A 22,447-nucleotide genomic window follows, 5' to 3' on the forward strand; every position below is an offset into this window, starting at 1 on the left:
ATGAAACATGTTGTAAATACTTCGGGCTTGTATGTCACTGCTGTGATTATGTACCCTGTTCCAGAGGTATCAACAAAACTTGTTTTGTTCTCAGGGCCTCATGTACTAGAGAACAGTCAAGCAATTCACAGGTATTCCTACAAGCTCCATCACTGATTTAGGGTGTGCCTTTCTGTTTGCAGGCTTCCCCTCTGGATCTCCTCTATTATTTTTCATTGCAATATCTGACCATGTTCTTAAGCATGAGCTGTGGTCAAATGGAAGATGTGATAAATGAAAATATTTCCATATATCTGGTTAGGTTCAGTCTGTTTTCTGAATATGTTTGTGTCATCCCTGTATTCTGTGGCTCTTTACATTGTGCCAGACATGTATCTATATCTCTGGAGATTGAGCTTTTCTTTAAATGTTGGAGTTCCTTAAATTGTATTCATAGGCATTTTATATTCAGTACTTTTTCTGGAAAGACATTAATATGCATTATTCCAGATGATCTTTACTCTTTACCTCTTGCCAGAGAAAATTTGCATGTTCAGGAAGGGCGCATAGCTGCAATGAACCACAGGTACTGAACCATCAAGCCAGGAAAGATGGGAAGTTGGGACAAGCCAGAGAGACTTAACTGACTACCCATCATTCATCTCTGTGCCATAACAAAGTCTATTTTATCACCGTTCTTAGAGTGATGAGCATGTCTCCTTTCCCCAAGCCCCTGGATTGCACTCCCACTCCTATGACAGGGTTATGAAAAAGTGAGCTGGTGACTTCAGTTGCTGCCATAATTTACCTAAACTAAACTAAACTAAAAAAAAAAAAAAAAAATGTGTAATTTAAGTTGATTTCCAAAGTGGGCAATAGTCTTGAAAGGGAGTCTGGGACCCCTGCTTTCCTCACCATCATATTGTTGCAATCATTCTCAATTGTTTTAACAAAGGATTGATTTCTAACCATGGCTTAACCATAATTTATCAACCAGTACAATTTAAGCCCCCTTTGTGTCTTGAATGAAAGTTGACTTTTCTCAGCTCTGCCTGGCCTGGTACCTGAGCCAGGACTACAGTGTGACAGATGGGGGAAATGGTTAACTTGTGTTTTAGAGAGAGTTATTTGCTATAATAAGAGCCAGTTTGACAGAATCATCTTCACTATAAATTAATATCTTTATGAATAGAGTTCATTATTGCAGAATTCACTGGTCTAGTTACTCATCTCCATTATGTTCAAAGTTGTGTGTGGGAGAGGTAATGTTGCAGACAGCACAAGGGCAGAAGCTGGTCTGACTCTGCACTGAGATCAGGAATGACCTTTAGATAAGTAGAATAAAAATATGTGACTAGTTTACACCACAGAGTTTGGAAGACACCTCTGGAAATCATTTAGTCCAACCCCTGCTCAAAGCAGGGTCAACTCAGACAGATTGACCATGTCAGATTTTGAACATATCCTAGGATGGAGATTTTTCAACTTCTCTGGGAAACCCATTATGGTGTTCAACTACCATCATGGTAAAAAAGTTTTTTCTTTTGTTTAAATTAAATTTAGTGTATTTCAATTTGTGCCTATTTCCTCTTGTCCTGTCACTGGATACCACTGAGAATACTCTGGATCCATCTTCTTTATTCTCCTCATCAGGCATTTGTACGCATTAATAAGATCTCCACCGAGTCTTCTCCAGACTGAACAGTGTCAGCTATCTCAGCCTTTCCTCATAGTAGAGATGCTGCAGATGCTTAATCATCTTTGTGGCCCTTTTCTGAACTTTCTCCAGTATGTCCATGTGTCTTTTGCCCTGAGGAACTCAGGGTTGGACCCAGATCTCCAGAAGTGTCTCACCAGTGCTGAGCAGAGGGAGAGGAACAACTCCCTCAACCTGCTGGCAGTGTTCCTCCTAATGCAGCCCAGGAGGCTGTTGGTGTTTTTTGCCACAAAGGCACATTTCAGACATATGTTCAACTTGGTGTCCACCAGGACTCCGAGGTCCTTTTCTGCAAATCTGCTTTCCAGATAGTTGCCCCTCCTTCAGCACAGCTGGGGGCTCAGGCTGTTATACCTGCAGAGTCTTGGAGAAGATCCAGTTGTTCTCTTTCTCATAATTTCTGATGCTGTGCAGTCTGCTGACCTTCTCCTCCAGATCCATTACTTGGTGATAGAGACCCTTCTCCAGCATATACCTGTGGTCAAAGAGCCCATTTAGCCCCAGTCCCACCACGAGGTCTCGGGCACCTCTGCAGTCCCAGCTGTGCAGAGCTGCATCCTGCCTTGGGAGTTTGGCCAGAGGTGAGATCTCTGATGCACTAGGGAGAGTTGCTCCAGTGGATCCGGGGGACTGTATCTTGCCATGTGTCACCACCATTGCAGAGTTCTCAAGGGAGTTTCTGGTCTCACTCTATCCACTAACTGCCATGTGTACTGCCTGCTTCTGTCCACTGTGCTTGTGGTGCACACCAGCAAAAATGTGGCTTGCAGTTGAATTAACCATGTGAATGCTAACCTGTATTTAACACTTCTACTGTGATGTCTTTTTTCTAGGTCCCAATATGTCATCACAAAAGTTTTCTTAATCCCTTAGACTGAATATTATTTTTTTGAGTCTCAGTACTGTGTACTGGACAACATAATTTGCCTCCTCGTTTTTTGGGGAAAATAAAGCATAGAGGAGATAGCACCCAAACAGAGGTTACAGACTAAATTATCAGCAAAGGACATCAAGCATCCTAACCCTTCTCTCAGTGTCTGCATTAAGCTTCAGTTTTATTTGCTCCAGTTTAGTAACTGCTTGCTGTTACCAAGGAAATGAGAGACTCTCTGGCATCTAGCACACCGACAGTGCATACTTACTATTGATGAATAAGAAAGGGAGCATGAGTATACTCCAGAACATGACAGAGATCCAAGAAGAATCAAACTATTGGAAAGAGAGAAAGTAAACAAGATTATCTGAATAAAATCAAGAAACACCTTCAGAGGAGGTTTCACTGTTGTGATCATTTAGTGCTCTCCAGCCAGCTCAGAGATTTATGATGATTCTTTGGTCAAATAAATGTCAAACACTCAATCATGTCCTGGCAATGGCATCCTGTAGAGGGCCTGCCACAGATGCTGTATTCACCATCCTTATTGTTGTCAACAGACACCACTGAGTCACTCTGTACTGGGAGGACTGAGATGTCCTTGTGACACAGCTCCCAGTTAACATGATGGTGTACTTTGGATTGGGGCTTTTTAGTCATTTTTTGATGCCTTTTTCAAGGAGTCTGTGACTCAGGGGTCCATGTCTTGAAACCCTTGTTCATACTTTACTTCGGCAAACTTCCCACAGGTTTTGAGAATGAAGACTTCATAACTTAGTCCAGGAAAAGGAGGGGACAGATCAATCTCTGGAATTCACATAGACCGAACATCCTCCATTATCCAGCAGGCAAGAGGCATCATGAGTTGGAAAATATCAAGCAGGAACTGGTCCCAACAGGATGGACACTTCCCTCCCCTTCCTATTTTGAGTAGTCATTACAAGGATGTGTGTGTGTTTGCAGACCTTGCTGTCAGTTAACTCAGAAGTTGGAGAATGAGTTGGGTGTGTGTTGGGCAGATAAGTTTCATGAGGAAACCAGGTTGGGCTGGGGTGTTCTAAAATATTTCTGAGACTCAAAGGTGTTACACTGAGTTGCTTGGTTGAGGTAAGTGGTGTGCTTCTTGGGTCATTTAAAGATATGTGGGAAAATCAGTAGGAACTGTGAGATAGTAGGACAGATAATCCTAGAGTTATTTTTTATTTATTTTCTGAATTATGATTATTTGATTGTTTTAATATTGTCTTTTATATGAACATCCATCTCCTGGGAAGAAGTTTTGTGATTTCTCATACCATGTGGTTATAAATATACAGATGACATAAGGGAGGTGAGAGTATTTTTCTCCTATATCTAGAATGAAAAACTCAACCCAAGCCAAAAATTTTCCACCAACATGAAAGAAAACATCTTGTGATGGTCGTAGTGAGGAAGGAAGGACTGTAAATATCTCTCCGGATTTCAGCACTTTTCATGTTAAAGTCCAGGAGGCCAGCACCTCTTCTCTCATGGTAGCAGATATGCCAAGTTCTAGCCTTCTCCTTCGGGGAATGGATGCTGTGGTCTTGAATCAGTTCTGGTTTTACCCAGAGGCTCAGTTTCCTTGACACTTTTCAGTCAAGGTTGGGTGTAAGAGTTGGGCTGACTTTATTCAGGCTGTAAGCTTTTGGCAGCAGGCAAGGATAATGTGTTCATGCTGGTCTACTTAGATTTGATATCATCCTTGGGTAGAACTGGACAAAGTGGATTGAGGCATCTGTAGTTCCTGTCAAGCACAGGTCTGTATTTAATTAGCTCAGTCTAATTCAGAGAGACCTTTGCCACACCTTGTGCTCACGAAATACACACAGCCCAGTGGCCCAGTGCCGTTACTGTGCAGTTGTCATTGAGCTCTGCATCCTTCTGGATCTCCACTAACTGCAGATCTTATGTAAGAAATGAATAGCAGCAATCACCACAGACATTTTTTCCCCTCTTCTTGGCTGGAAGATTGCAGTTTTCCCTCTCTGGGATAAAAAATTCTATTTCAGTTTTCCATAACTTTTTCTGATACAGATACAAAGCTTGTACTGCTGTACTGAACAAAGCAGTTGTTTGCTTATAAAGGGAAGTTTTTGATGTATATCAGATGGGTATTTTATAAACAGAGATAGCTTCTGCACACTCTGGGTGCCACCAAGACAGCATGTTTTACTTTGTAAATGTTCTACAGGACTCTTGTTCTTTCTTGAAACCATACGTTTGCCTTTCCACTGTGAAGCTTGAAGCATCTATCTGATTATTTCCTGAATGGTAGATGACAGGAGGAGAATTTAAGAAGGGAAAGTCTGGTAGTTCTGGATGTTGTTCTCATAATAACCCAACAGAAATTAAATATACAGACCTTTGGGATGTATTACAGTTTACTGAAAAATGCAATCTATTCTTTGAGGATATTTATAAATAGTGAAGCAAGTGCATCTGTTGTAGTGTAAGAATATCTCTAATTGTTTACTCTTGATTTTGTGTTAATGCATCTAGTCCTAAGGACAGGGAAGAGTGTATTGTATCCACTGCAAATAAATCAGTGCAATTAACTGCTGATATATGCAAACTGACCTTCAGAACTAATACATGGCCACTTCTAATATCAGGAATCTGGTTTAGAACAGGCAGTACAGGGATCTGGCCCTGGATCAATGAAGGAAATGTCTTGAACAAATTGGGACCACAGAGGTCAGTCTTCTGAAAAACATAATTAAATTTGGCTTGAACTGGAAGACTCACACATCAAAGAACTGCAGTGATCAAATGATTAGGGGATGAAGGAAGAAATGTGTGTGGGGAAGGGGGGCAGCAGAATAGGAGAAAAGAATAGCAAAGAATGTATGAGACAGGAGCTTTGGAGATGGTGTTTGAGAAGCAGGGAGTGTTTAGGCACATAAAAAGGAAATTTAGTCAAAGGTAAGTTAAGTAAAAAAGCTGAAATGTTTGAAACAAATACCAGGATGTGTTGGCACATATGAGAAAGCAAAGAGCATGTAAGGAAATGAGGAACAATAAAGCATGAAGAAATACAATATTAGGAATGCAACGAGAAAATCCTTGGGTAATGGAGCCTGTTGTTTGCAATATAAATTTAAATGCAGCGTATAGCATCTGGCCACTCTTATCTGATAAGACTGTCATTCTGTGAGTAGTTGGTGAGCAGAAACTGCAAAGTGAAGCAGAATATATATTTGAAATATTTGGAGCTATATGTTTTATTTTATCACATGTTTTCCCTTCATTTTAATTTTAAGAGACTTGTTCTTTTTTTGCTGACTTAGTGCCAGTGAAAGGTGCTATATGGAGATCCCTGGGGATTGAAGTTTTTTCTTTCCTCATAAATAAACATAGCAAATGTAGCAGAAAAGCAGATATCCTCATCTTGCCTTCCACTCACTTTCCTCTAGCCTCACCTGGAAGACTTCCCATCTTTCCTAGGGCAATGTCTCTACAGACCAGACAGAATTTGACAGGAAAATAGCAGTACCTTGTATAGTTCCACATTCAATACCTTTAAGCTCATCAACATGACTGAAACATCATGATATACTTGTACTATTTTTATTTCTAAAATAATAGACTAGGGGTGCTTTTTGTTTACTTTCCACTTGCTTTCACGATGCTGTTTCCCTCTGTACCCATTTGCGCTTATCAGGTTTTCTCCACAACCAGGAAAGTTAAAATGTACTCCTCAATATATGAACTTACTACTGGTGAAAGCTGAGATTCTAAGCTATAGTTAAGTTACTGAAGTAGAAGAATGTAAGATGTTGGGAAAGTGGGCAAAGCTTCTTTCAGGGGCTTCTGCGTTGCAGGTACTTCGGGCAACAGATGGGGTGCTGAGGACTAGAGTCACTTTAGTCGTGCACAGACATCCCCTGCCTGTGATTTCTGTTGACAGCCAGCCTTGGGATGATAATGAACCAGTGACCAAGCTAGGGAAAATGCTGTAAAATCTGTCTGATATCTCCGATCTCCCTTCCTGTGCCATAACAACAGACTTCCCCATAAACTGTCTTTACACACACGCACAGTCTCCAGATACCTTGCAAAGAACTGATTAGGAGAAGTCAATAGGTAGATTTATCTTATGGAGAAGAAAGAAAAGTTAAGTGAAACTCATCCAAGGCAGTGGTAAAGTCATCCAGGAGTTAGCATTAAGGACGGATTTTTCTTCTCTGGAGATGCAGGCACCGTGGTCTCTCAATATAATTGCTCAAACACTATCCATGTTGCTAGATTTGTATTAACAAATTGTACAGCGACATGCCTCACATGTGGAAACATCACTATTCAAAGAGAAATTGTGAGAGTTGAGAGAGATGGCTCTTCCAGGAGGGACTTGGTGAATAATCTTGGGCAAGATATTTGAGGCAGATTGCGCCTCTACTTACTCACCCGTAAAAAACAAGATAATAGTAGTTTCTTCTGTAAAGTGCATTAAGAAACTGATATGGAAGAACAGGTATTATCACCAAAAATCCATGCCCCTTTTCTCTTTCCTATCCAGTGACACAGGAGTTTGGAAATGTGTAGCTGTATAACCAGATGCGACATAGTCTGTAACTCTGAGAACCTGCTCTTCACATGGTAGAAATAATGGGAGTGTTAAGTCCTCCAGAGAAAGAGTGAATTATCCTCCTGCATGGGAATTGGAAAGTTGAGAGTGACTACAAAGAAAAATTTAACTGAAAAATCTAGTTCCATCCAAACTAAGTGAAAAACAACAAAATACAGTAAAAACATTACCAGGCTGACAAAAGAGCCCTGAGGTTGTGGAGGCCATGTGCTGTGTCATGCAAAAACATAGCAGTGGTCTCACGTTTCCTTCTCAGACCTCTGCTAAATTCTTACTAAACCATGAGCCAATCATAATGACAAACCATTGGGGTTGTATTTCCTGTAACAGAGGACCTTTGCTACCAAATGCCCATGGTAACATGCTTAGGAATCCTAATCTGGGGCATTATGCAAAAGTGATTTTTTTTTAGTGTGGACTTCAATTTACCTTGTCCATGTTTCAAAGCATCTCCAAATCTTTGCATATGACTTTCTGTGACAAATTAAATTTATGAGAAACATCAGAAAAAGATCTTTTTGTATGTATGCCTTGTTTTCCCTACTAGTGCCTCTTCGCATGTAGGTTGTACATGAAAGGAAAACTGCAGACTGTATTGCAAATAAAGAATACTTCCTAAGGAATATTAGACAGAATTTCTCTCTAGCACTAAATGAAGGGTGAATAAAAAAAAAAAGGTAACAAGCCCAGATAAAGAAGAGAATCCCAATTTTAGTTATCCCCCTTTTCCTTTGATGTGGAAGGAAATAAGAATATATAAAGGCTTTTATAAGAATTAAAGTAAGCTAGGGATAAAGAGCTACCTGAGAAGTTGCTGTTATGGCTCAGAGCCAAGGGGAATTTGGATTCAGATGATGAGAACAGGCCTTCAATTGTATTTGCAGAAAGCAATAGGGCCTGTTGATGGACATTTATGTTTCATACCATAGGCAATATCTCTGAGCAAGCTGCTCCTTTAGTACTTTTGCAGCTTCCCTATGTGTTCAAAATGAATAAGAGATGGAATAACTGGCAGTTTCTCTATTGTGTTGTTAAAGCAAAATGCAGGATTGCTGTAAAGAACCAGATAAATAAATGAACTGTATGTCTAAAAGTATCAAAGGTGCTGAGCTTAGCTGACTCGTGAGTTTATAGATGAAATCTGATGGAGACTGGCACACAGCATTAAAATAGAAGGCAAAGTTAAATGTTGGGGGCATTAAATGAATAAACAAGAATGAATGGACCTGCCAATGGTCTGGGGGAAAAAAACCAAACCAGACAAAGCAATTTCTAATTAGAGCTGTTGAAAATGCTCTTCTGCATTTCCTGTGTCCCTCTCATTGGGAAATCATCATCCTCCACAGACGTGGCTGCACTGGAGAGCTCTAGGAAATGGGTCAAATAGACCTGTTGTTGATGCAACAGTCCCCCAAGTCTGGAGAAACGGATTATTTCTTCCCTTGGTCAGGACCCACCAGGTAGATGATCAGCTGCTTTGGGGCTTCTCTTGCCCCCCACCTGCAGTTTCTCATCAGTTGGCTCAGGAAATTCAGGGACAGTGTCTTGAGCCTGAAGAAAAGCAACATTGCATGCAGCTGAAGTAAATACAGATGTATATGCACCTATGAAGAGGTGTTACCAAAGCTTGTCTGCTTAATAAATGTCTGCACATGGATTATTTAAATATCCTCTTTCTCTTCAGTTTATTTTTTTATGCTTACAAGTAACTGTCTGCATGTTTAAATTTTGTGCATATTCAAAAACCATGCAGGTAGTTAAGCAGTATTTTGTCCCAACAAATCAGGTATTTAAAGCCTGTGCTTTCCAGTCAGTGAAGGTAGTATAATGCAAGTGCAGCTATTTTCACAGTCAACAAAATCTGGCTATGATTATTAAGGTTATAATGTGCCATTCAAAAGTTCTGGATAGAGCTAGATAATTTTTTCTATTGGCCAGAAGTTTTACCCACTGGTATGTATTAGTCCATGTTGACAAAAGCTATTTGTGAGATTGTTCAGGTTGTATAGGTATTTGTCTAAAGTAGCATGATTTTTAATGAATGAGTAAATCAAACTTAGATTCACACTATAGGACTGAATTACTTTAGTTACTACAGGAAGAATTCAGGAATTAAAATTTGAACCATAAGCTTCAGGACAGATACAAATGAAACTGACCTTGGAATTGAAGGTAAACATCATTCTAGAGTAAAAATATCCACCAGCAGCAGCACAAGAAACTTAGGCTAATTGCTAAGTGGAATTTTAAGGGCATGTTTCTTTCGCTCTGTTTTCTGTGTGTGCAGGAAGGCTTTTCAGTCCAAGCTTCAAGTGGCATGATGCCAGATCAGACAAGGTCTAGAGATTAGTTATAATGAAGTAGTGGCACCTGTACCCTTTGGGTGGTAACTCTCTTATTCTGTTAACTAGATCACTAAATACTCAGATTTACGTGATGTGTTTGCAGAAACAGCCATCCCCAGTGTAACAGCAGTGTAGCTATTTTCACAGAATGGTATTACTACCTAGTGCCAGTTCTTAAACATCTCAGGAACATGGACCTTCAAGGCCCATTGAAATGAACTGGAACGGGGCATTCAGGTTCCCTAAAGAGTCTTTCAGGTCTGCATACTCATCAGCATTTACATCCCTGAGCTGTCTGGAATGCCCTTTTCTGTGGAAACTAGTAGATAAAGTCTGGGTTCAGGAAAGACTGGTGTCCCTGACTGACCTACTCCTGGTTTGTATCAGGACTGCAGAGTGAGTTTGCTGCTTATTAGACACTGGAGAACCTACACAGTTCAGAGCACCTTAACAGCAGAGTGGACTGACTCCTGTCTAAAAAGGCTGAACTCAGGTTAATGTCTTTTCAGCAGACAGGATATTAATAACGTCTCTCTTCCATGTGGATTCTCTGATGCCCAACAATAGGTGGACTCAAGACGCATTATGTCCTTTGCAGAATTCTAAAAAAGCTAATGAAGTTTCTCTTCTCTGCTTTCATGAAACTTACTCTATATTCTTGAAATGTGCAAGTAGTAAATATTTCTAAGACTTCTGCACTTCAGATTTTATCTGAAGTGATGAAAATGTCCCAAATGTATTGTGGGGAAGTGCCAGACAGGCAGATGCTCAGAAGTACACAGAATGTGTTCACTAAGTTTTATTTTCTCACAAGATGAATCTCAAAATCCTGACTAATTTTGAACATTTCTTAAAACCGAATGGCTTATAATGATGTCTTCATTTCAGCAAAGTGCCAGTAAAAGTAAAATGCTCATAGGCTGGTGATTCAAGGATACTCAGATTGTAAGTAAATTACATCTGACCTAGCTCTGTACCTGACTAGCTACACTGATAATTTGGACTTTTGATAGATTCATTGCTTCAGTCTTAGGAATGGTAAAGGAAATGGGTAAAGTTAGTACATAACAAAAAAGAAATAACATAGCTAGTGTCAGGGAAAGATCAGGAAAGCATTATGAAAAGTAAATGAAAGCATCCCAAAAATGCACACAAATAGACAGATGTTTTGCCAATGAAAGACTGAAAGAGAACAATATCTTCCTGTGTGAGACAGCCCTGCCTAAGAAAACACTGAGCTATTTCCTTGGGGATCTGTTGGATGGATTAAATCAACCTTCACAGAGTGAGCGCTCTTGAAAATTGTCTTTTATGGATTATCCTTACCTCTGTTCTGGACCCAGTTACAACCAGTTCTTTAAAGACTTCAACCATAACAGAAATATTCTTAAATTTAAGATCATCCTATGAGTTGGTTTCCCTTGGAGGCATACACCTCTTTAGCCTAGCTTTTCCTAAACACTACCAAACTAGAAGAGCTTCCAGGGCTGGGGAGTACTGAGCAGGTAGGATGAATCGCCAAAAGCTTGGAAAGGTGAAAACAAGAGAGCAACTCTCACATGAAGCAAACTGCATAAATGAACCTCATGATGGTAGAGGGCTAGTAAAATATTTTTGGTTGTAACCTTGTTATGGCTACAGTATTAAAAAAAATGTTATACAAAGTGCAATGAATGTGTTACACTTCACCCCGAGTTCCTTTTTCTCTGTTACTGTGAAAGCAGTATCAGTCAAATGAATATGAGGGAAGCTTAGTAAAGACTACCCCACAAATACCTGGGGAAATGTGTGCTTTTAAATGTTTCCCCTCTATGATTTATAAAATCTAAGGTGTCTGGAGAAAGCAAGCACTTCACATGTTAAAGCTAATAATTCTTTTCAATAAAACTAGTTCCTAAGAAGACCTAGCCAAAATCTAAGTTATACTGTACATATTCACGCCTGATGACAAGCAGCTTTACCCCCAAGGAGTGCAGAAGCCTAGGCAAACACAAAAGACAAAAGCTAAACAAAAGTAGTTTTAGTTATCCTGAGTTTGAGCCTGTAAGCACATAGGTACATAACTGGCTTTAAAGATTTCAGCAGTCTCACAGTTGCCCACTAAACTGGTGTTGCCTTAACAACCAACCTGTGTTTCAATGTATGGAGTACTGAGGACAGATTCAAATGCAGAGACATTTATTTTCCTTTTGGCCTTTCTCATTGTTTGGTGAGTTAGGCATAAACTACCTGCATGGATCAGGGAGAACACAAGAGCTACCTTCCACACACAGTTTTTGACAGTGCAAGGGATTAAGGAGTAGTATTTGTCCTGACATAGTCCCATTCTGTTTTACACATTTGTCCTGGTTTTGTCTGGGATTGAGTTAATTTTCTTCCTAGTAGCTGGTACAGTGCTGTGGTTTTGATTTAGTGTGAAAATAATGTTGACAATATGCTGATGTTTTAGCGGTTGCTAAGTAGCACTTATCCTAAGTTAAGGACTTTTCAGTTTCCCATGCTCTGCCAGTTAGCAGGTTCACAAGAAGCTGCAAGGGAACATGGCCAGGACATCTGACCCAAACTAGCCAAAGGGATATTCCATACCATAAAACGTCATGCTCCATATATTAACTGGGGGGAGTTGGCCAGGAGGGGCCGATCGCTGATCAGACATCGGTCAGCGAGTGGTCACTTGTCTTTTCTTGGGTTTTGTTTCTCTCTCTTTTTGTTATATTCCTTTTCATTATAATTATTGTTATTATACTTTATTATTGTTATATTTTAATTTAGTTTAATTATTAGACTGTTCTTAACCCACAAGTCTTAATTTTTATTGATTCTCCTCCCTGTCCCACTTGGAGTAGGAGGAGTGAGCAAGCATCTGCATGATGCTTAGTTGTTAGCTGGGGTTAAACCACGACAACATTGTAGATTAAACTGCTTCAGAGAATATGCATGAAACTTCACCCATCACTGCAGTCCTTTAGGCTTTGCATCTGGGGTTAGATTTCCTAGTCACAAAGGTTCACTGAAAACAGAGATAAGAGAAGGTTAAGAAAAAGGAAAATGGCAGCTCCCAGAAAGGAAAATCCAATTCCTCTACAGCACATACAAAGCTGAAGAAAAGTATATTAATTCACCCATACAGTCCCTGGAAGCTGTGTCCCAGGGCACTTGCAGATAGCAGAATCAGAGTCGTTATCCATCAACCTCCCCTTTTTTTCCCAGCCTGTGTGCTGCAGCTATAGCTTATTTGTCTCACAGTTACCTTGTATTTGGTGCTGTGGTATGCAAAGGTTATTGGAATTTATATGCAAAGCTCAATGAATATAGAATTTAAAAATGCCCCAGAGACATTCTTGAAATGAGATGCCAAATCTCAGAAGTTGTATCTTTATGAGGAAAATTTGAATACAAAACACCAAGGTTTATGACTCTTGCACATATTAATTCATACCAATCCATGTTATAAGAGGATTAAAGGGGCTATTTTTCATTTTGGGCTGAGACAGGAACTCTGCCAGATTTACTGACTTGCTGTGAGAAGTCTGCTTTATCTGGCTGATAGATACCTTTAAAATTTAAATCAGAATGGTGAGCTCATCACAAGGCTACCATTAGCAGCCCACAAAATGCTTGGTTTTGCAGGTCACAAGAGATTTTAGAAACAAGGTGAGAAAATTGGTCAGCAAAACCAGACTTGGCACTTTATTTTCTATCTTATATGACAGTTACCAGAACTGAAATCAAACCAATTTTTATTATACATCCATCCCCTTGGCAACTAGCAATTATCATGACTTTGTGGGAAAGTCTAGATTTTAGAAGATAGCATTATAACTGTGCAGACTTAAGAATTCTTACCTCATCTGTGGCCCAGGTGTTTTGTCTATCTGGAGAGAAAAAGGAAAACCAGCTGCTTTATGGAAAGTCCAGACGTTCATCTTAAGGAGCCCTGTCCACCTCTTCTCTCCAATGTCTCATAGGTATCCCTTTGGGTTTGTACCCTTTTTTACTGTGTCATGAACTCGTCGCTTCAGGATTACATTGTAGAGAAACCCAAAGCTCAGAAACTTGAAATACTGATGCTGGCAAAAGATCACAAAGGCTAGAAATTTCCTCTGCAGACAAACAGTATTTACACTAATACTTTCAAATGCATTCTGTGACTGGAATGACAGCAGCCATAATATTTCCATCCTAGTACGATTGTTACTGGTCTGTCCTCCTGCTGGTAAAAGCACATATTGCACTCTGTGTCTTTTTCACACACACATGCAAGTACACACAGGCAGATGATGTGTTTTCAAGCCATCCACAGATGGTTTCCCCATCAGGGTTTACTTTGCCATCTAGACCTCCTGCTTCACAGCCTCCTCTCGGTGTTGCAATCCCTATTTTCTGTAATTAACTTCTGTTCCTCCCCCCCATTTTTATTTTTTTTTTTTTACAAATGCTTTTCACTCTGATGCTTAGAGTCAACCATCTCCCCAAAGCACTGTGATATTTAACAGCATCCGGAAAAAATGTGGTTAGAGAATTGGGACACTTAAAGGAGACACTGCTCTCGTAAGTGTGCATTCACATTTTTGAATAGATATTCAGAGGGTGGGAATGTAGATGAGGGAGAAGCTATGAAAGGGCTTATTACTAATTAACTGTATCTATTTCTCCCCCTTTTAAACTGCTTTTTGTTTATCATTTCAGCTGGTAGGGTAATACACTAAATTAAAGCTGCAGAACACAATTATAATTAAGATTCAAAAAGCCAATTGCCTGTTAGTAAACTACCAATTGATAATAATGTAAGGGATATTTATAGCTTTGCTAAGTATGCCACAGATTTGCATCAATAACATACTTGCTAATCTCCAAACATTTTATTCAATAGCCTTTTATTTACTATTGAAGGTAAGATTACTCTTCTCAAGCTATCCTTTCTAAAAGTATCTCGCTTTCATCTTGTTTGCAGAGTTCAGCAAACACAGATGCTTCAGTCCTTTCCTCTCCTATGAAACAGTAATAACAGTATATAATTACTAGCATCACACCATGCAGAAAACCATGCCATAAAGAACATACTATACATAGTTCAGCACTCATAACATCTTGCATTTCTACAGCTCCCTCTTTCTGAGCCATCTCACATATTGTACAGAGGAGAAAACAAACCACCTTACCCAGGAGAGGGATCAGCCAACTTTGGGCAGAGCCCCAAACATAGGGCCATAGTCTTCGTTCCTTTCACAGGCAGGTGGAGCAAGACCTGTTTAAAGAATTTAAAAAAATAATACCGAAGTGATTGATTTTGTTTTGTGTCTGGTGTATGTTACTGGGGGATTAATAGCTAAATTTTATAATTTCTTTTAATTAATATAAAACACAAGCATAACTGTCATTTCAGATGTGTGATAAAGTGTAAATAATTGCAGTATGACTATTTTTGTGAAATGTGTTCCTTGCATCTTATGTTTGCTAAAATTTGACTGGTCTGATAATATTAATTATTGGAGTCATTATGAAACACTGTGTATTACCTCGTCATGTGTACAACAGTAAGAGAACCACTTAGGCACAGGTGCCTGTCTGCCATCCACTGCTTAAGCACTGGAGGGGCAATGGATGAAGCATGAGTATCTCATCTGTTATTGTGCCATGACAGCTTTTGAAACACAAGAGCCAAAAAACTTCTAAGCGTATGAGCACCTGCGTGATTGAGATGAGATATGGTGTATAACAAGGACTGAGAACAGTGATGAAAAGTTATATGGTAGGGTGATGTAGGTTAAATACGGGCAAAATGGCCACGTTGGAAATGACAACTTGAATTGTGCCTGTAGCTACCGCCACAAGTGAGGGGCTTGGAGACTAGAACACACCATCTTGGCAAAAAAGCCTGGGAGAACCCTTACAAAAATATAGCCCTTTGTCAACCTGTCCCTTTCCTCAGAGGGAGAATGAGGGTTAGAATTTATTGATCTGCTCATTCCTCAGCCTTTCTTAATAGCTGGGTCTGGGTAAGTGAGAGACTGAAAGAAAAACAAGTCTACCTATGTCCTGCACACGTGGGAAGAATGGCAGCAAAGCTATGTTAGAAGATATTCCCAAACCTGAAGCAGGGCTTTGACTTTCCCCAGCCACAACTGGGTCTCCAAGTCAGTCTTTAAATATATTTTGTTTATTTTCCAAAGACAAATACGTTACAGTTTAAGCTGGAAAAAGCACGTGAGAGCTGAAACAAAAAGGGAGATAATGGTGCAAAGAGAAATGGACAGGATGCAAGGGAGGGCCATGGACACAGGTGAGAGCTTCGCTGTCACTGCAACAGAAAGGAATGCAGCATGAGAGCATGAGGTCATCAGAAAGCTTTCCAGGAGCCTAAGGTAGCACAGGTTTCCCCTGCACCTCCTCTCCTTGGAGCTAGGTGATGTCATCCCTCCCATAGGTTGGCCGAGTGCAGGGTGAGTCCAGGTGATGATTATGCAACTGATTTCTGCTTCCTATGCTGTCTGTCATGAATTTTATTATGGGTGGGCCAGTGAACTGACTCGCCCCAGGACTGGTCAGATAATTACATGGTTATTACTAGCCACATTATTGAGGTGTAAATATGCAGTTATTTTTATCCATAAAATCAGATCTTTCAACCCTAAGACTAATTCCACATTATTATGCAGCAGTATGTAATTACTATAAGACAGCTTCTACCCTCAAAGAAGCAGGCACTATTCCAAATGAAATTTTTCAGGGTATTAAACAAGCCATGAAATCTGACAGCAGGATTTTTCCTCTACCAGCTACCCAATAAAAATTATAAAACTGTAACTAGAAAATAGGTAGTCATAAGACCTTATTACCAGGCATAAGCACTAACAATTCCTATCCCATTCAGAATTGGAAGCAAACACAATTTTTTTTTTTTTTTTTAGAAAGAAATTATATATGTGGAGAAACATGTTGCTATAACACTTAACTTTCCCATCCCAGAGTAGTGATTGCTTTAGGTGTGACTCCTGAAAGGAGGCACTGTAATGTCTCTCTGGAGTTAGATGTTAGGTAAAACGTAAGAGGAAAGGTAGTTATATCATAACTGCTGATAACTCTTTTCATTTCTTGCAGGTACTGTTGCGTGATTTACCATGGAAAAATTGCTCTGCAGCATCCTGGTGTTTGGAATGGCTGTCATGGTCAATGCTTGTCCCAAATATTGTGTCTGTCAGAACCTATCAGAGTCACTGGGGACTTTGTGTCCCTCCAAGGGTCTCCTATTTGTACCACTAGACATAGATCGAAGGACTGTTGAACTCCGACTTGGGGGTAACTTTATTATTAATATCAGCCGACAGGATTTTGCTAATATGTCTGGACTTGTTGACCTCACTTTGTCCAGAAACACCATCAGTTACATACAGCCCTACTCTTTCACTGACTTGGAGAGCCTTCGGTCTTTACATCTGGACAGCAACAGGCTGCCTGACATTGGAGAAGATATTCTGAGAGGCTTAATTAACCTTCAGCATTTGATTTTAAACAACAACCAGCTAAGCAGCATCTCTGATGAAGCTTTTGAGGATTTTTTACTGACATTGGAAGATTTAGACCTTTCCTACAATAACCTCCGAAGCATTCCCTGGGAGTCTATAAGGAAGATGATAAACCTGCACCAGCTCAGTTTAGATCATAACCTGATAGATTATATTACAGAGGGGACGTTTGCAGATCTTCAGAAATTGGCCAGATTGGATCTAACATCCAACAGACTTCAGAAGCTTCCCCCTGACCCTATATTTGCCAGATCTCAAGTAATTCCATTAGCTGTTACTCCATTTTCTCCACCTTTGTCTCTCAGCTTTGGGGGCAACCCACTGCATTGCAACTGTGAGCTACTGTGGTTAAGGCGACTTGACAGAGATGATGACATGGAAACTTGTGCTTCTCCTCCAGGTCTAAAGGGAAGGTATTTCTGGTATGTACGGGAGGAAGAATTTGTTTGTGAACCTCCTCTTATTACACAACATACTCACAAGCTGCTGGTTTTAGAAGGGCAAACTGCCACACTGAAATGCAAAGCCATTGGGGATCCCATCCCTATCATTCATTGGGTGGCCCCTGATGATCGTCTCATTGGGAACTCTTCGAGGACAGCTGTCTATGACAATGGTACCTTAGATATCCTCATCACCACCTCCAAGGATTACGGGACTTTCACGTGCATAGCAGCCAACGCCGCTGGAGAGTCCACTGCAACAATTGAGCTCTCAATTGTTCAACTCCCCCATCTCAGCAATGGCACAGGCCGAGCAGCCCCACCAAAATCCAGACTTTCGGACATCACCAGCTCCAGCAAGTCTAACCGCGGGGAAACAAAAGGCCCACCAGAAAGAGCTGTCCTGGTGTCAGATGTGACCACTACCTCAGCTTTGGTCAAGTGGACAGTGAGCAAGTCAGCCCCTCGGGTAAAAATGTATCAGCTGCAGTATAATTGCTCGGATGATGAAGTCCTGATCTACAGGTAAATAAAATTGCTGTTTTGTCCTCTAATGGTGACAGAGGGTGGAAAGCAGGATATAGTCTTTTACTCTTAGGTCACTGATTTGACTTTGAACTGAATTAGCACTGCCACCAATAGCATTAGCAGTGCCTGATAAATTTTCATTGCATCAGTCAGTTTATCTATTGGTCTGTTCATTACTTTTCTGTCTCAGTCATACATGACAAATCTCTGTAGTATTCATTCTCTAACAACAGATGTTTTCAGTAAAATTTCCAGTTTAGGAAAGAAATAGTATAGCAGTTGGTAGCCTCCTCACTCAGCTTAACAAAGAAAGAAGCACTTGACAGGCTAAAAGTCAGAAGTTTCCCTTTCCACCTTCTGTAGGTGGGATTGAAACATATTACTGAGAGAGGAAGCGATGTGGGAGGAAGCTTGTGCTGTCTACCCATAACACAGGCTCTAATTATTCTGCAATTCAAGATACGGATTTGTTAGCAAGAGATTTTTCACCTACATCTAAGAGCTTGTTTCTTACTTCACTAACATCTGTTTTACACAACTGTAATGGCTGACAGCTTTGGAGCATTTAATTTGTTATACCATATTAAATGTAAGAAGAGATAGAGATAATTTCAAAAGCAAGCCCTGCATGTGCATTACGCTCCTCCAGTTCTACAACTCCCCCATCTTTTAATGATGCAAAGCAAGAGTTGCTCTTGCAGTGAAGAAGCAATAAATTTTAGGGATCAAAAATTGGTAGGAGCAGTACAGGAAAAGTGCTACTGCTTTTTCCTTCTGTCTTGGAAGAATGATTGACATAGTATGTTCATGATAGTGATGAATCCCTAGAAACCACCTTTTCCTGCCTTTTTATTGGCAGCAATAGCAGATGCATTGAGCTGAAGTCTCTCTTTGACTATATGTGAGCTACCAGCAGAAGTCAGTATCTCATGGCAAAATAGAAACAAATACATAATCTCCTATAGCTTAATAAACATTCTGAAAGCAGTGGAGAAAAATTGGATCTGGTAGAGGATTAATGGGATTTGAGGTCTGACTCTAATTTGTAAATAAACTCTGGCCAAAACATAGTCAAAGCCATTGATTTTATTAGTAGGCTTGGGGTTGTTATTTGCTGGACTGTGGACTACTAGGTCCTTCTCCTACTGCCTGTAGTGAGAGCTGAGACACTTGTTGTCACGGTACTTAGCCTCCAGATTCCAGAACAGAAATTGCTGTATTCTTCTTTACCATAGTGTAGTTTTTCTTACAGTGAGAAAGTCAAAACAAGAGGTAGCAAATGTTCATGTGATGTTTTTCACTCACCCTTCTCCTACAATGAAATCTAATTTTAAAGTTTTTTCAAAACTGAATATTTAGATGACATGGATGAAGTCTTGTGCCAATGACACTTTTATCTCAATCAGTTGTAGAACAGAAATAATGAAGTGATTTATTGAGCTACTCCAAACTTACTCTTTTACCAAAAGTAAGAATATTGACCAGCAAGTTCATAGATTTTTTTTTTAAAGGAAATTTATTCAAATACTGAAATAATCTGAGGAAATTCAGTTCTGTTCACTTCCATTCCACAATTATAAAAACATGTTGAAATAATCAAATCAATTATCTGGTGGAAATTATTTGCCTTGCTCTGGCTAATGTATGGTGGAACTGGTACGTTAGCTTTGGGACTTGCAACTGGGTGGAGTTAAGTAGAATGAAAGGATAAAAAAAAAAAAAATAATGATAGAGTATTAGGAATAGAACGAAAGAAAATACGCTAGTATCAGTTTTTCCCGAGGCAAAGCTTTTGGCAAAAACTTGGCAGCATTTAAGATCTTGAGCCCAGTGGAAGTCTGAAAAAATACTGTGATGGATGTGCATAGTCATATGACACCATATAGTGAATTTCGCCCAGTGAACGGGAATATCCCTGCAACCAGAAAGAGAAGTTTGCAGAGGTTATCAGGTGTTGGAAGTGGTTGGATGTGTTGATTTTCTGAGGAGGAGGATGGCCAAGGTAAATAAAACAAACAGTGAAGAAGCAGAGGCATGCAATCTAGTAGCTGGAGGGGTGAGAATCAAGTGCTGTGGACAGAAATGAGAGAAAGATGCTGTCTTGCCAGCCTGGGCTGGAGGAACAGGTGGATGTCAAGGTGTCAGGCAAGCCTAAATTCTTATTCTGTTCCCACTGCTGCCTGTCAGTAAGGTTTCAGCCCTCTGTTGCTTTACTTGGTTCAGTTTTCCAGAAGCACAGTGAGGACAGTGTTATTTCCATAAATCTCCCATCAGGCCTTTTTGAGGATTCACTGTCCTGGGTTTTGATGATGTATAGCTCTTTTCATTCACAGCTCTCAAAATCACTTCACTAAAGAAAACAAATTTTATTTCTCTACATTTTGCACTGGGGAAAAATGAAGAATAGAAAGATGAAATGAATTGTCCAGCATCTGAGAGTTAATCAGTGGCACTCATAATATCAAGACCAGCTCTTATGACTTTCAGTCAGGGAACCACTCAGTCCCTTAGAGTTAATTAACTAAAGCTGTTTTGCTTTAATTGGTCAGATGCACATCACTGCAATCAGTGTGTAGAAAAACCTAAGGGAAAAAGATTTCTACAGTGCTCTGCTCTATAAAATGCTGTGCATGTGCTAAATGGGATGTGATACTGCTTAGCTGCTAAAACGATGGGCACTTAATATATGTTAATATACGTCAGTATGCCAGAACTGAGGCACACTGGCTGCACTCAGCTTGAAGGAATCCTGCCTTAGTAGTGAGAAATGTATGCACAAAAGACAAATGTTTGCTGTATTCTCTGTTAAAAAATTTTCATTAACATTGTACTCATAATGAAAGAACGTAAGCAGAAGTTCTTCCCTTCCCGTTGATATTAACGTCTCTCCTGATCGCTACCTAGGACACCAGTCCCATTCCCATTTCCATCCCAGCTGTGGTCTTCCACTCACAGGAGCTGCAGATGGTGCAAAGGGGACCACAATAGAGTACAATGGCCCCATGAAAATTCAAAGGTGTGAGACGTAGTGGCAAGTGTTCTCTGTTGGGCCTTGTGGTTTCACTGAGCTGAAATGGTACCAGAATCTGAAGTTTGGCTCTGGATACACCAGTGCCATCATCATTAACATTACCAGGAGGAACACTGCCTGCTTCTCCCATCTGACCTTCCCTTGTATTTGCTGTCTCTGGGCCAGTGCTGAAGCTAGCAACAGGTTTTGATCTCTTTCAGTGGATTCAGGATGCATGTTTCTGATATGGATCTAATGAGCACAGTCCTGGATCAGCACTCTGTTCCACACAGCTTCCCAGAGTGAGAAGGAGAAGCTGGAGGGAAAGCAGTGATAGCTTGTGCAACTGCCTCAAAGAGGCAGCTTGGTCAATGTCAGCTTGCAAAGGCAATGACTGCCCCTAGCATTGGCACAAAATCAATAACCTGAGGCTGCTCAGAGGTGACATGCTGTATTATCTTTTCCGCATCATTGGCAGAAGGGAACATTCCCTTTTTAATGGAGCATGCACTTAACTCTTAGTGGTATCTCAGAGCTTTCTTTTTGTGCCTTGATCTGTGTTCATATTGAAAAAGATCCTACAACAGAGGCCTGTGCTAGCATTATGTGTCACACCATTGCTTTACTGATCTGTGTGTGCTCCCAATGAGCTCTTTCACTCTCTCTGACTTGTCCTTGCACTGTTTTTAGTAATCCTGCTGTCAAGATAATGGTACCGTTTCACCTGGAACAGAACCAGGATTTCTCTCTTTCTAGACAGAGTGAAAGGAAGCCTGCTTTGATTTTTCGTTTGTTTTTAAATTTTTTATTTGTTTGTTTTGTTTTGGTTTTTTTTTGTTTTTATTTATTTATTTATTTATTTATTTATTTTTCTTGTTTTGTATTTTTTACCTGTTGGTTACCCATTCTAACTTCTATTTCCTCTTCACTCTTCTTAACTGTGCTATTCATCTTTGTGCCATTCAAATCCATGCTACCCTGGATGGAGAAAATGGAAATTGTTTGTAATGTCGTGAAGCCACATCATGGCCAGCAGGTGCCACAGAGACAAAATAATAGATTGCTATCTGTCTTCTGTTCATATACACAGGTTATGAGAGCAGGCTCTTTTAAAATGTAAATTAAAATTTCTCTAAAAACTGCAAGTATGTAGTAAGGTCCCTTGTCTGACACATGTACCCGTGGTTCATGCTGCTCCAATCCAAAAAACTGGATATACATGGGCACTAAGAAAATGCACCCACAAGTGCTGAGAGATCTCGTTCAATGTCAATGTGAGGCCATTAGCTTTGAACAATCATGGCATTTTGGAAAGATACCTGAGGACTGGAGGAAAGCAAATAGCACTCTTACCTTCAAAACAGGCAAGAAGGAGGACCCAGGGAACTACAGGCCAGTTGGCCTTACCTCAATCCCTGT

General features: G+C 40.1%; 1 protein-coding gene across 5 annotated transcripts in view; it reads left to right on the top strand.

Annotated features, from left to right (window-relative positions):
* Positions 1 to 22,447, top strand: part of LRFN2 (leucine rich repeat and fibronectin type III domain containing 2) — a 163,303-nt gene that overhangs the window by 103,020 nt on the left and 37,836 nt on the right. For all 5 annotated transcript variants that reach the window (XM_032985306.2, XM_032985308.2, XM_032985307.2 and 2 more), the window contains one exon: positions 16,623 to 18,015. In XM_032985306.2, the coding sequence (XP_032841197.1) occupies positions 16,643 to 18,015 (1,373 nt within the window). In that variant the 5' untranslated portion in view covers positions 16,623 to 16,642. The remainder of the gene's footprint in view (positions 1 to 16,622; positions 18,016 to 22,447) is intronic.

The sequence above is a fragment of the Tyto alba genome, unplaced genomic scaffold (genome assembly GCF_018691265.1).
Source record: "Tyto alba isolate M040663 unplaced genomic scaffold, T.alba_DEE_v4.0 Super-Scaffold_16, whole genome shotgun sequence".
In the NCBI taxonomy this organism is placed as follows: domain Eukaryota; kingdom Metazoa; phylum Chordata; class Aves; order Strigiformes; family Tytonidae; genus Tyto; species Tyto alba.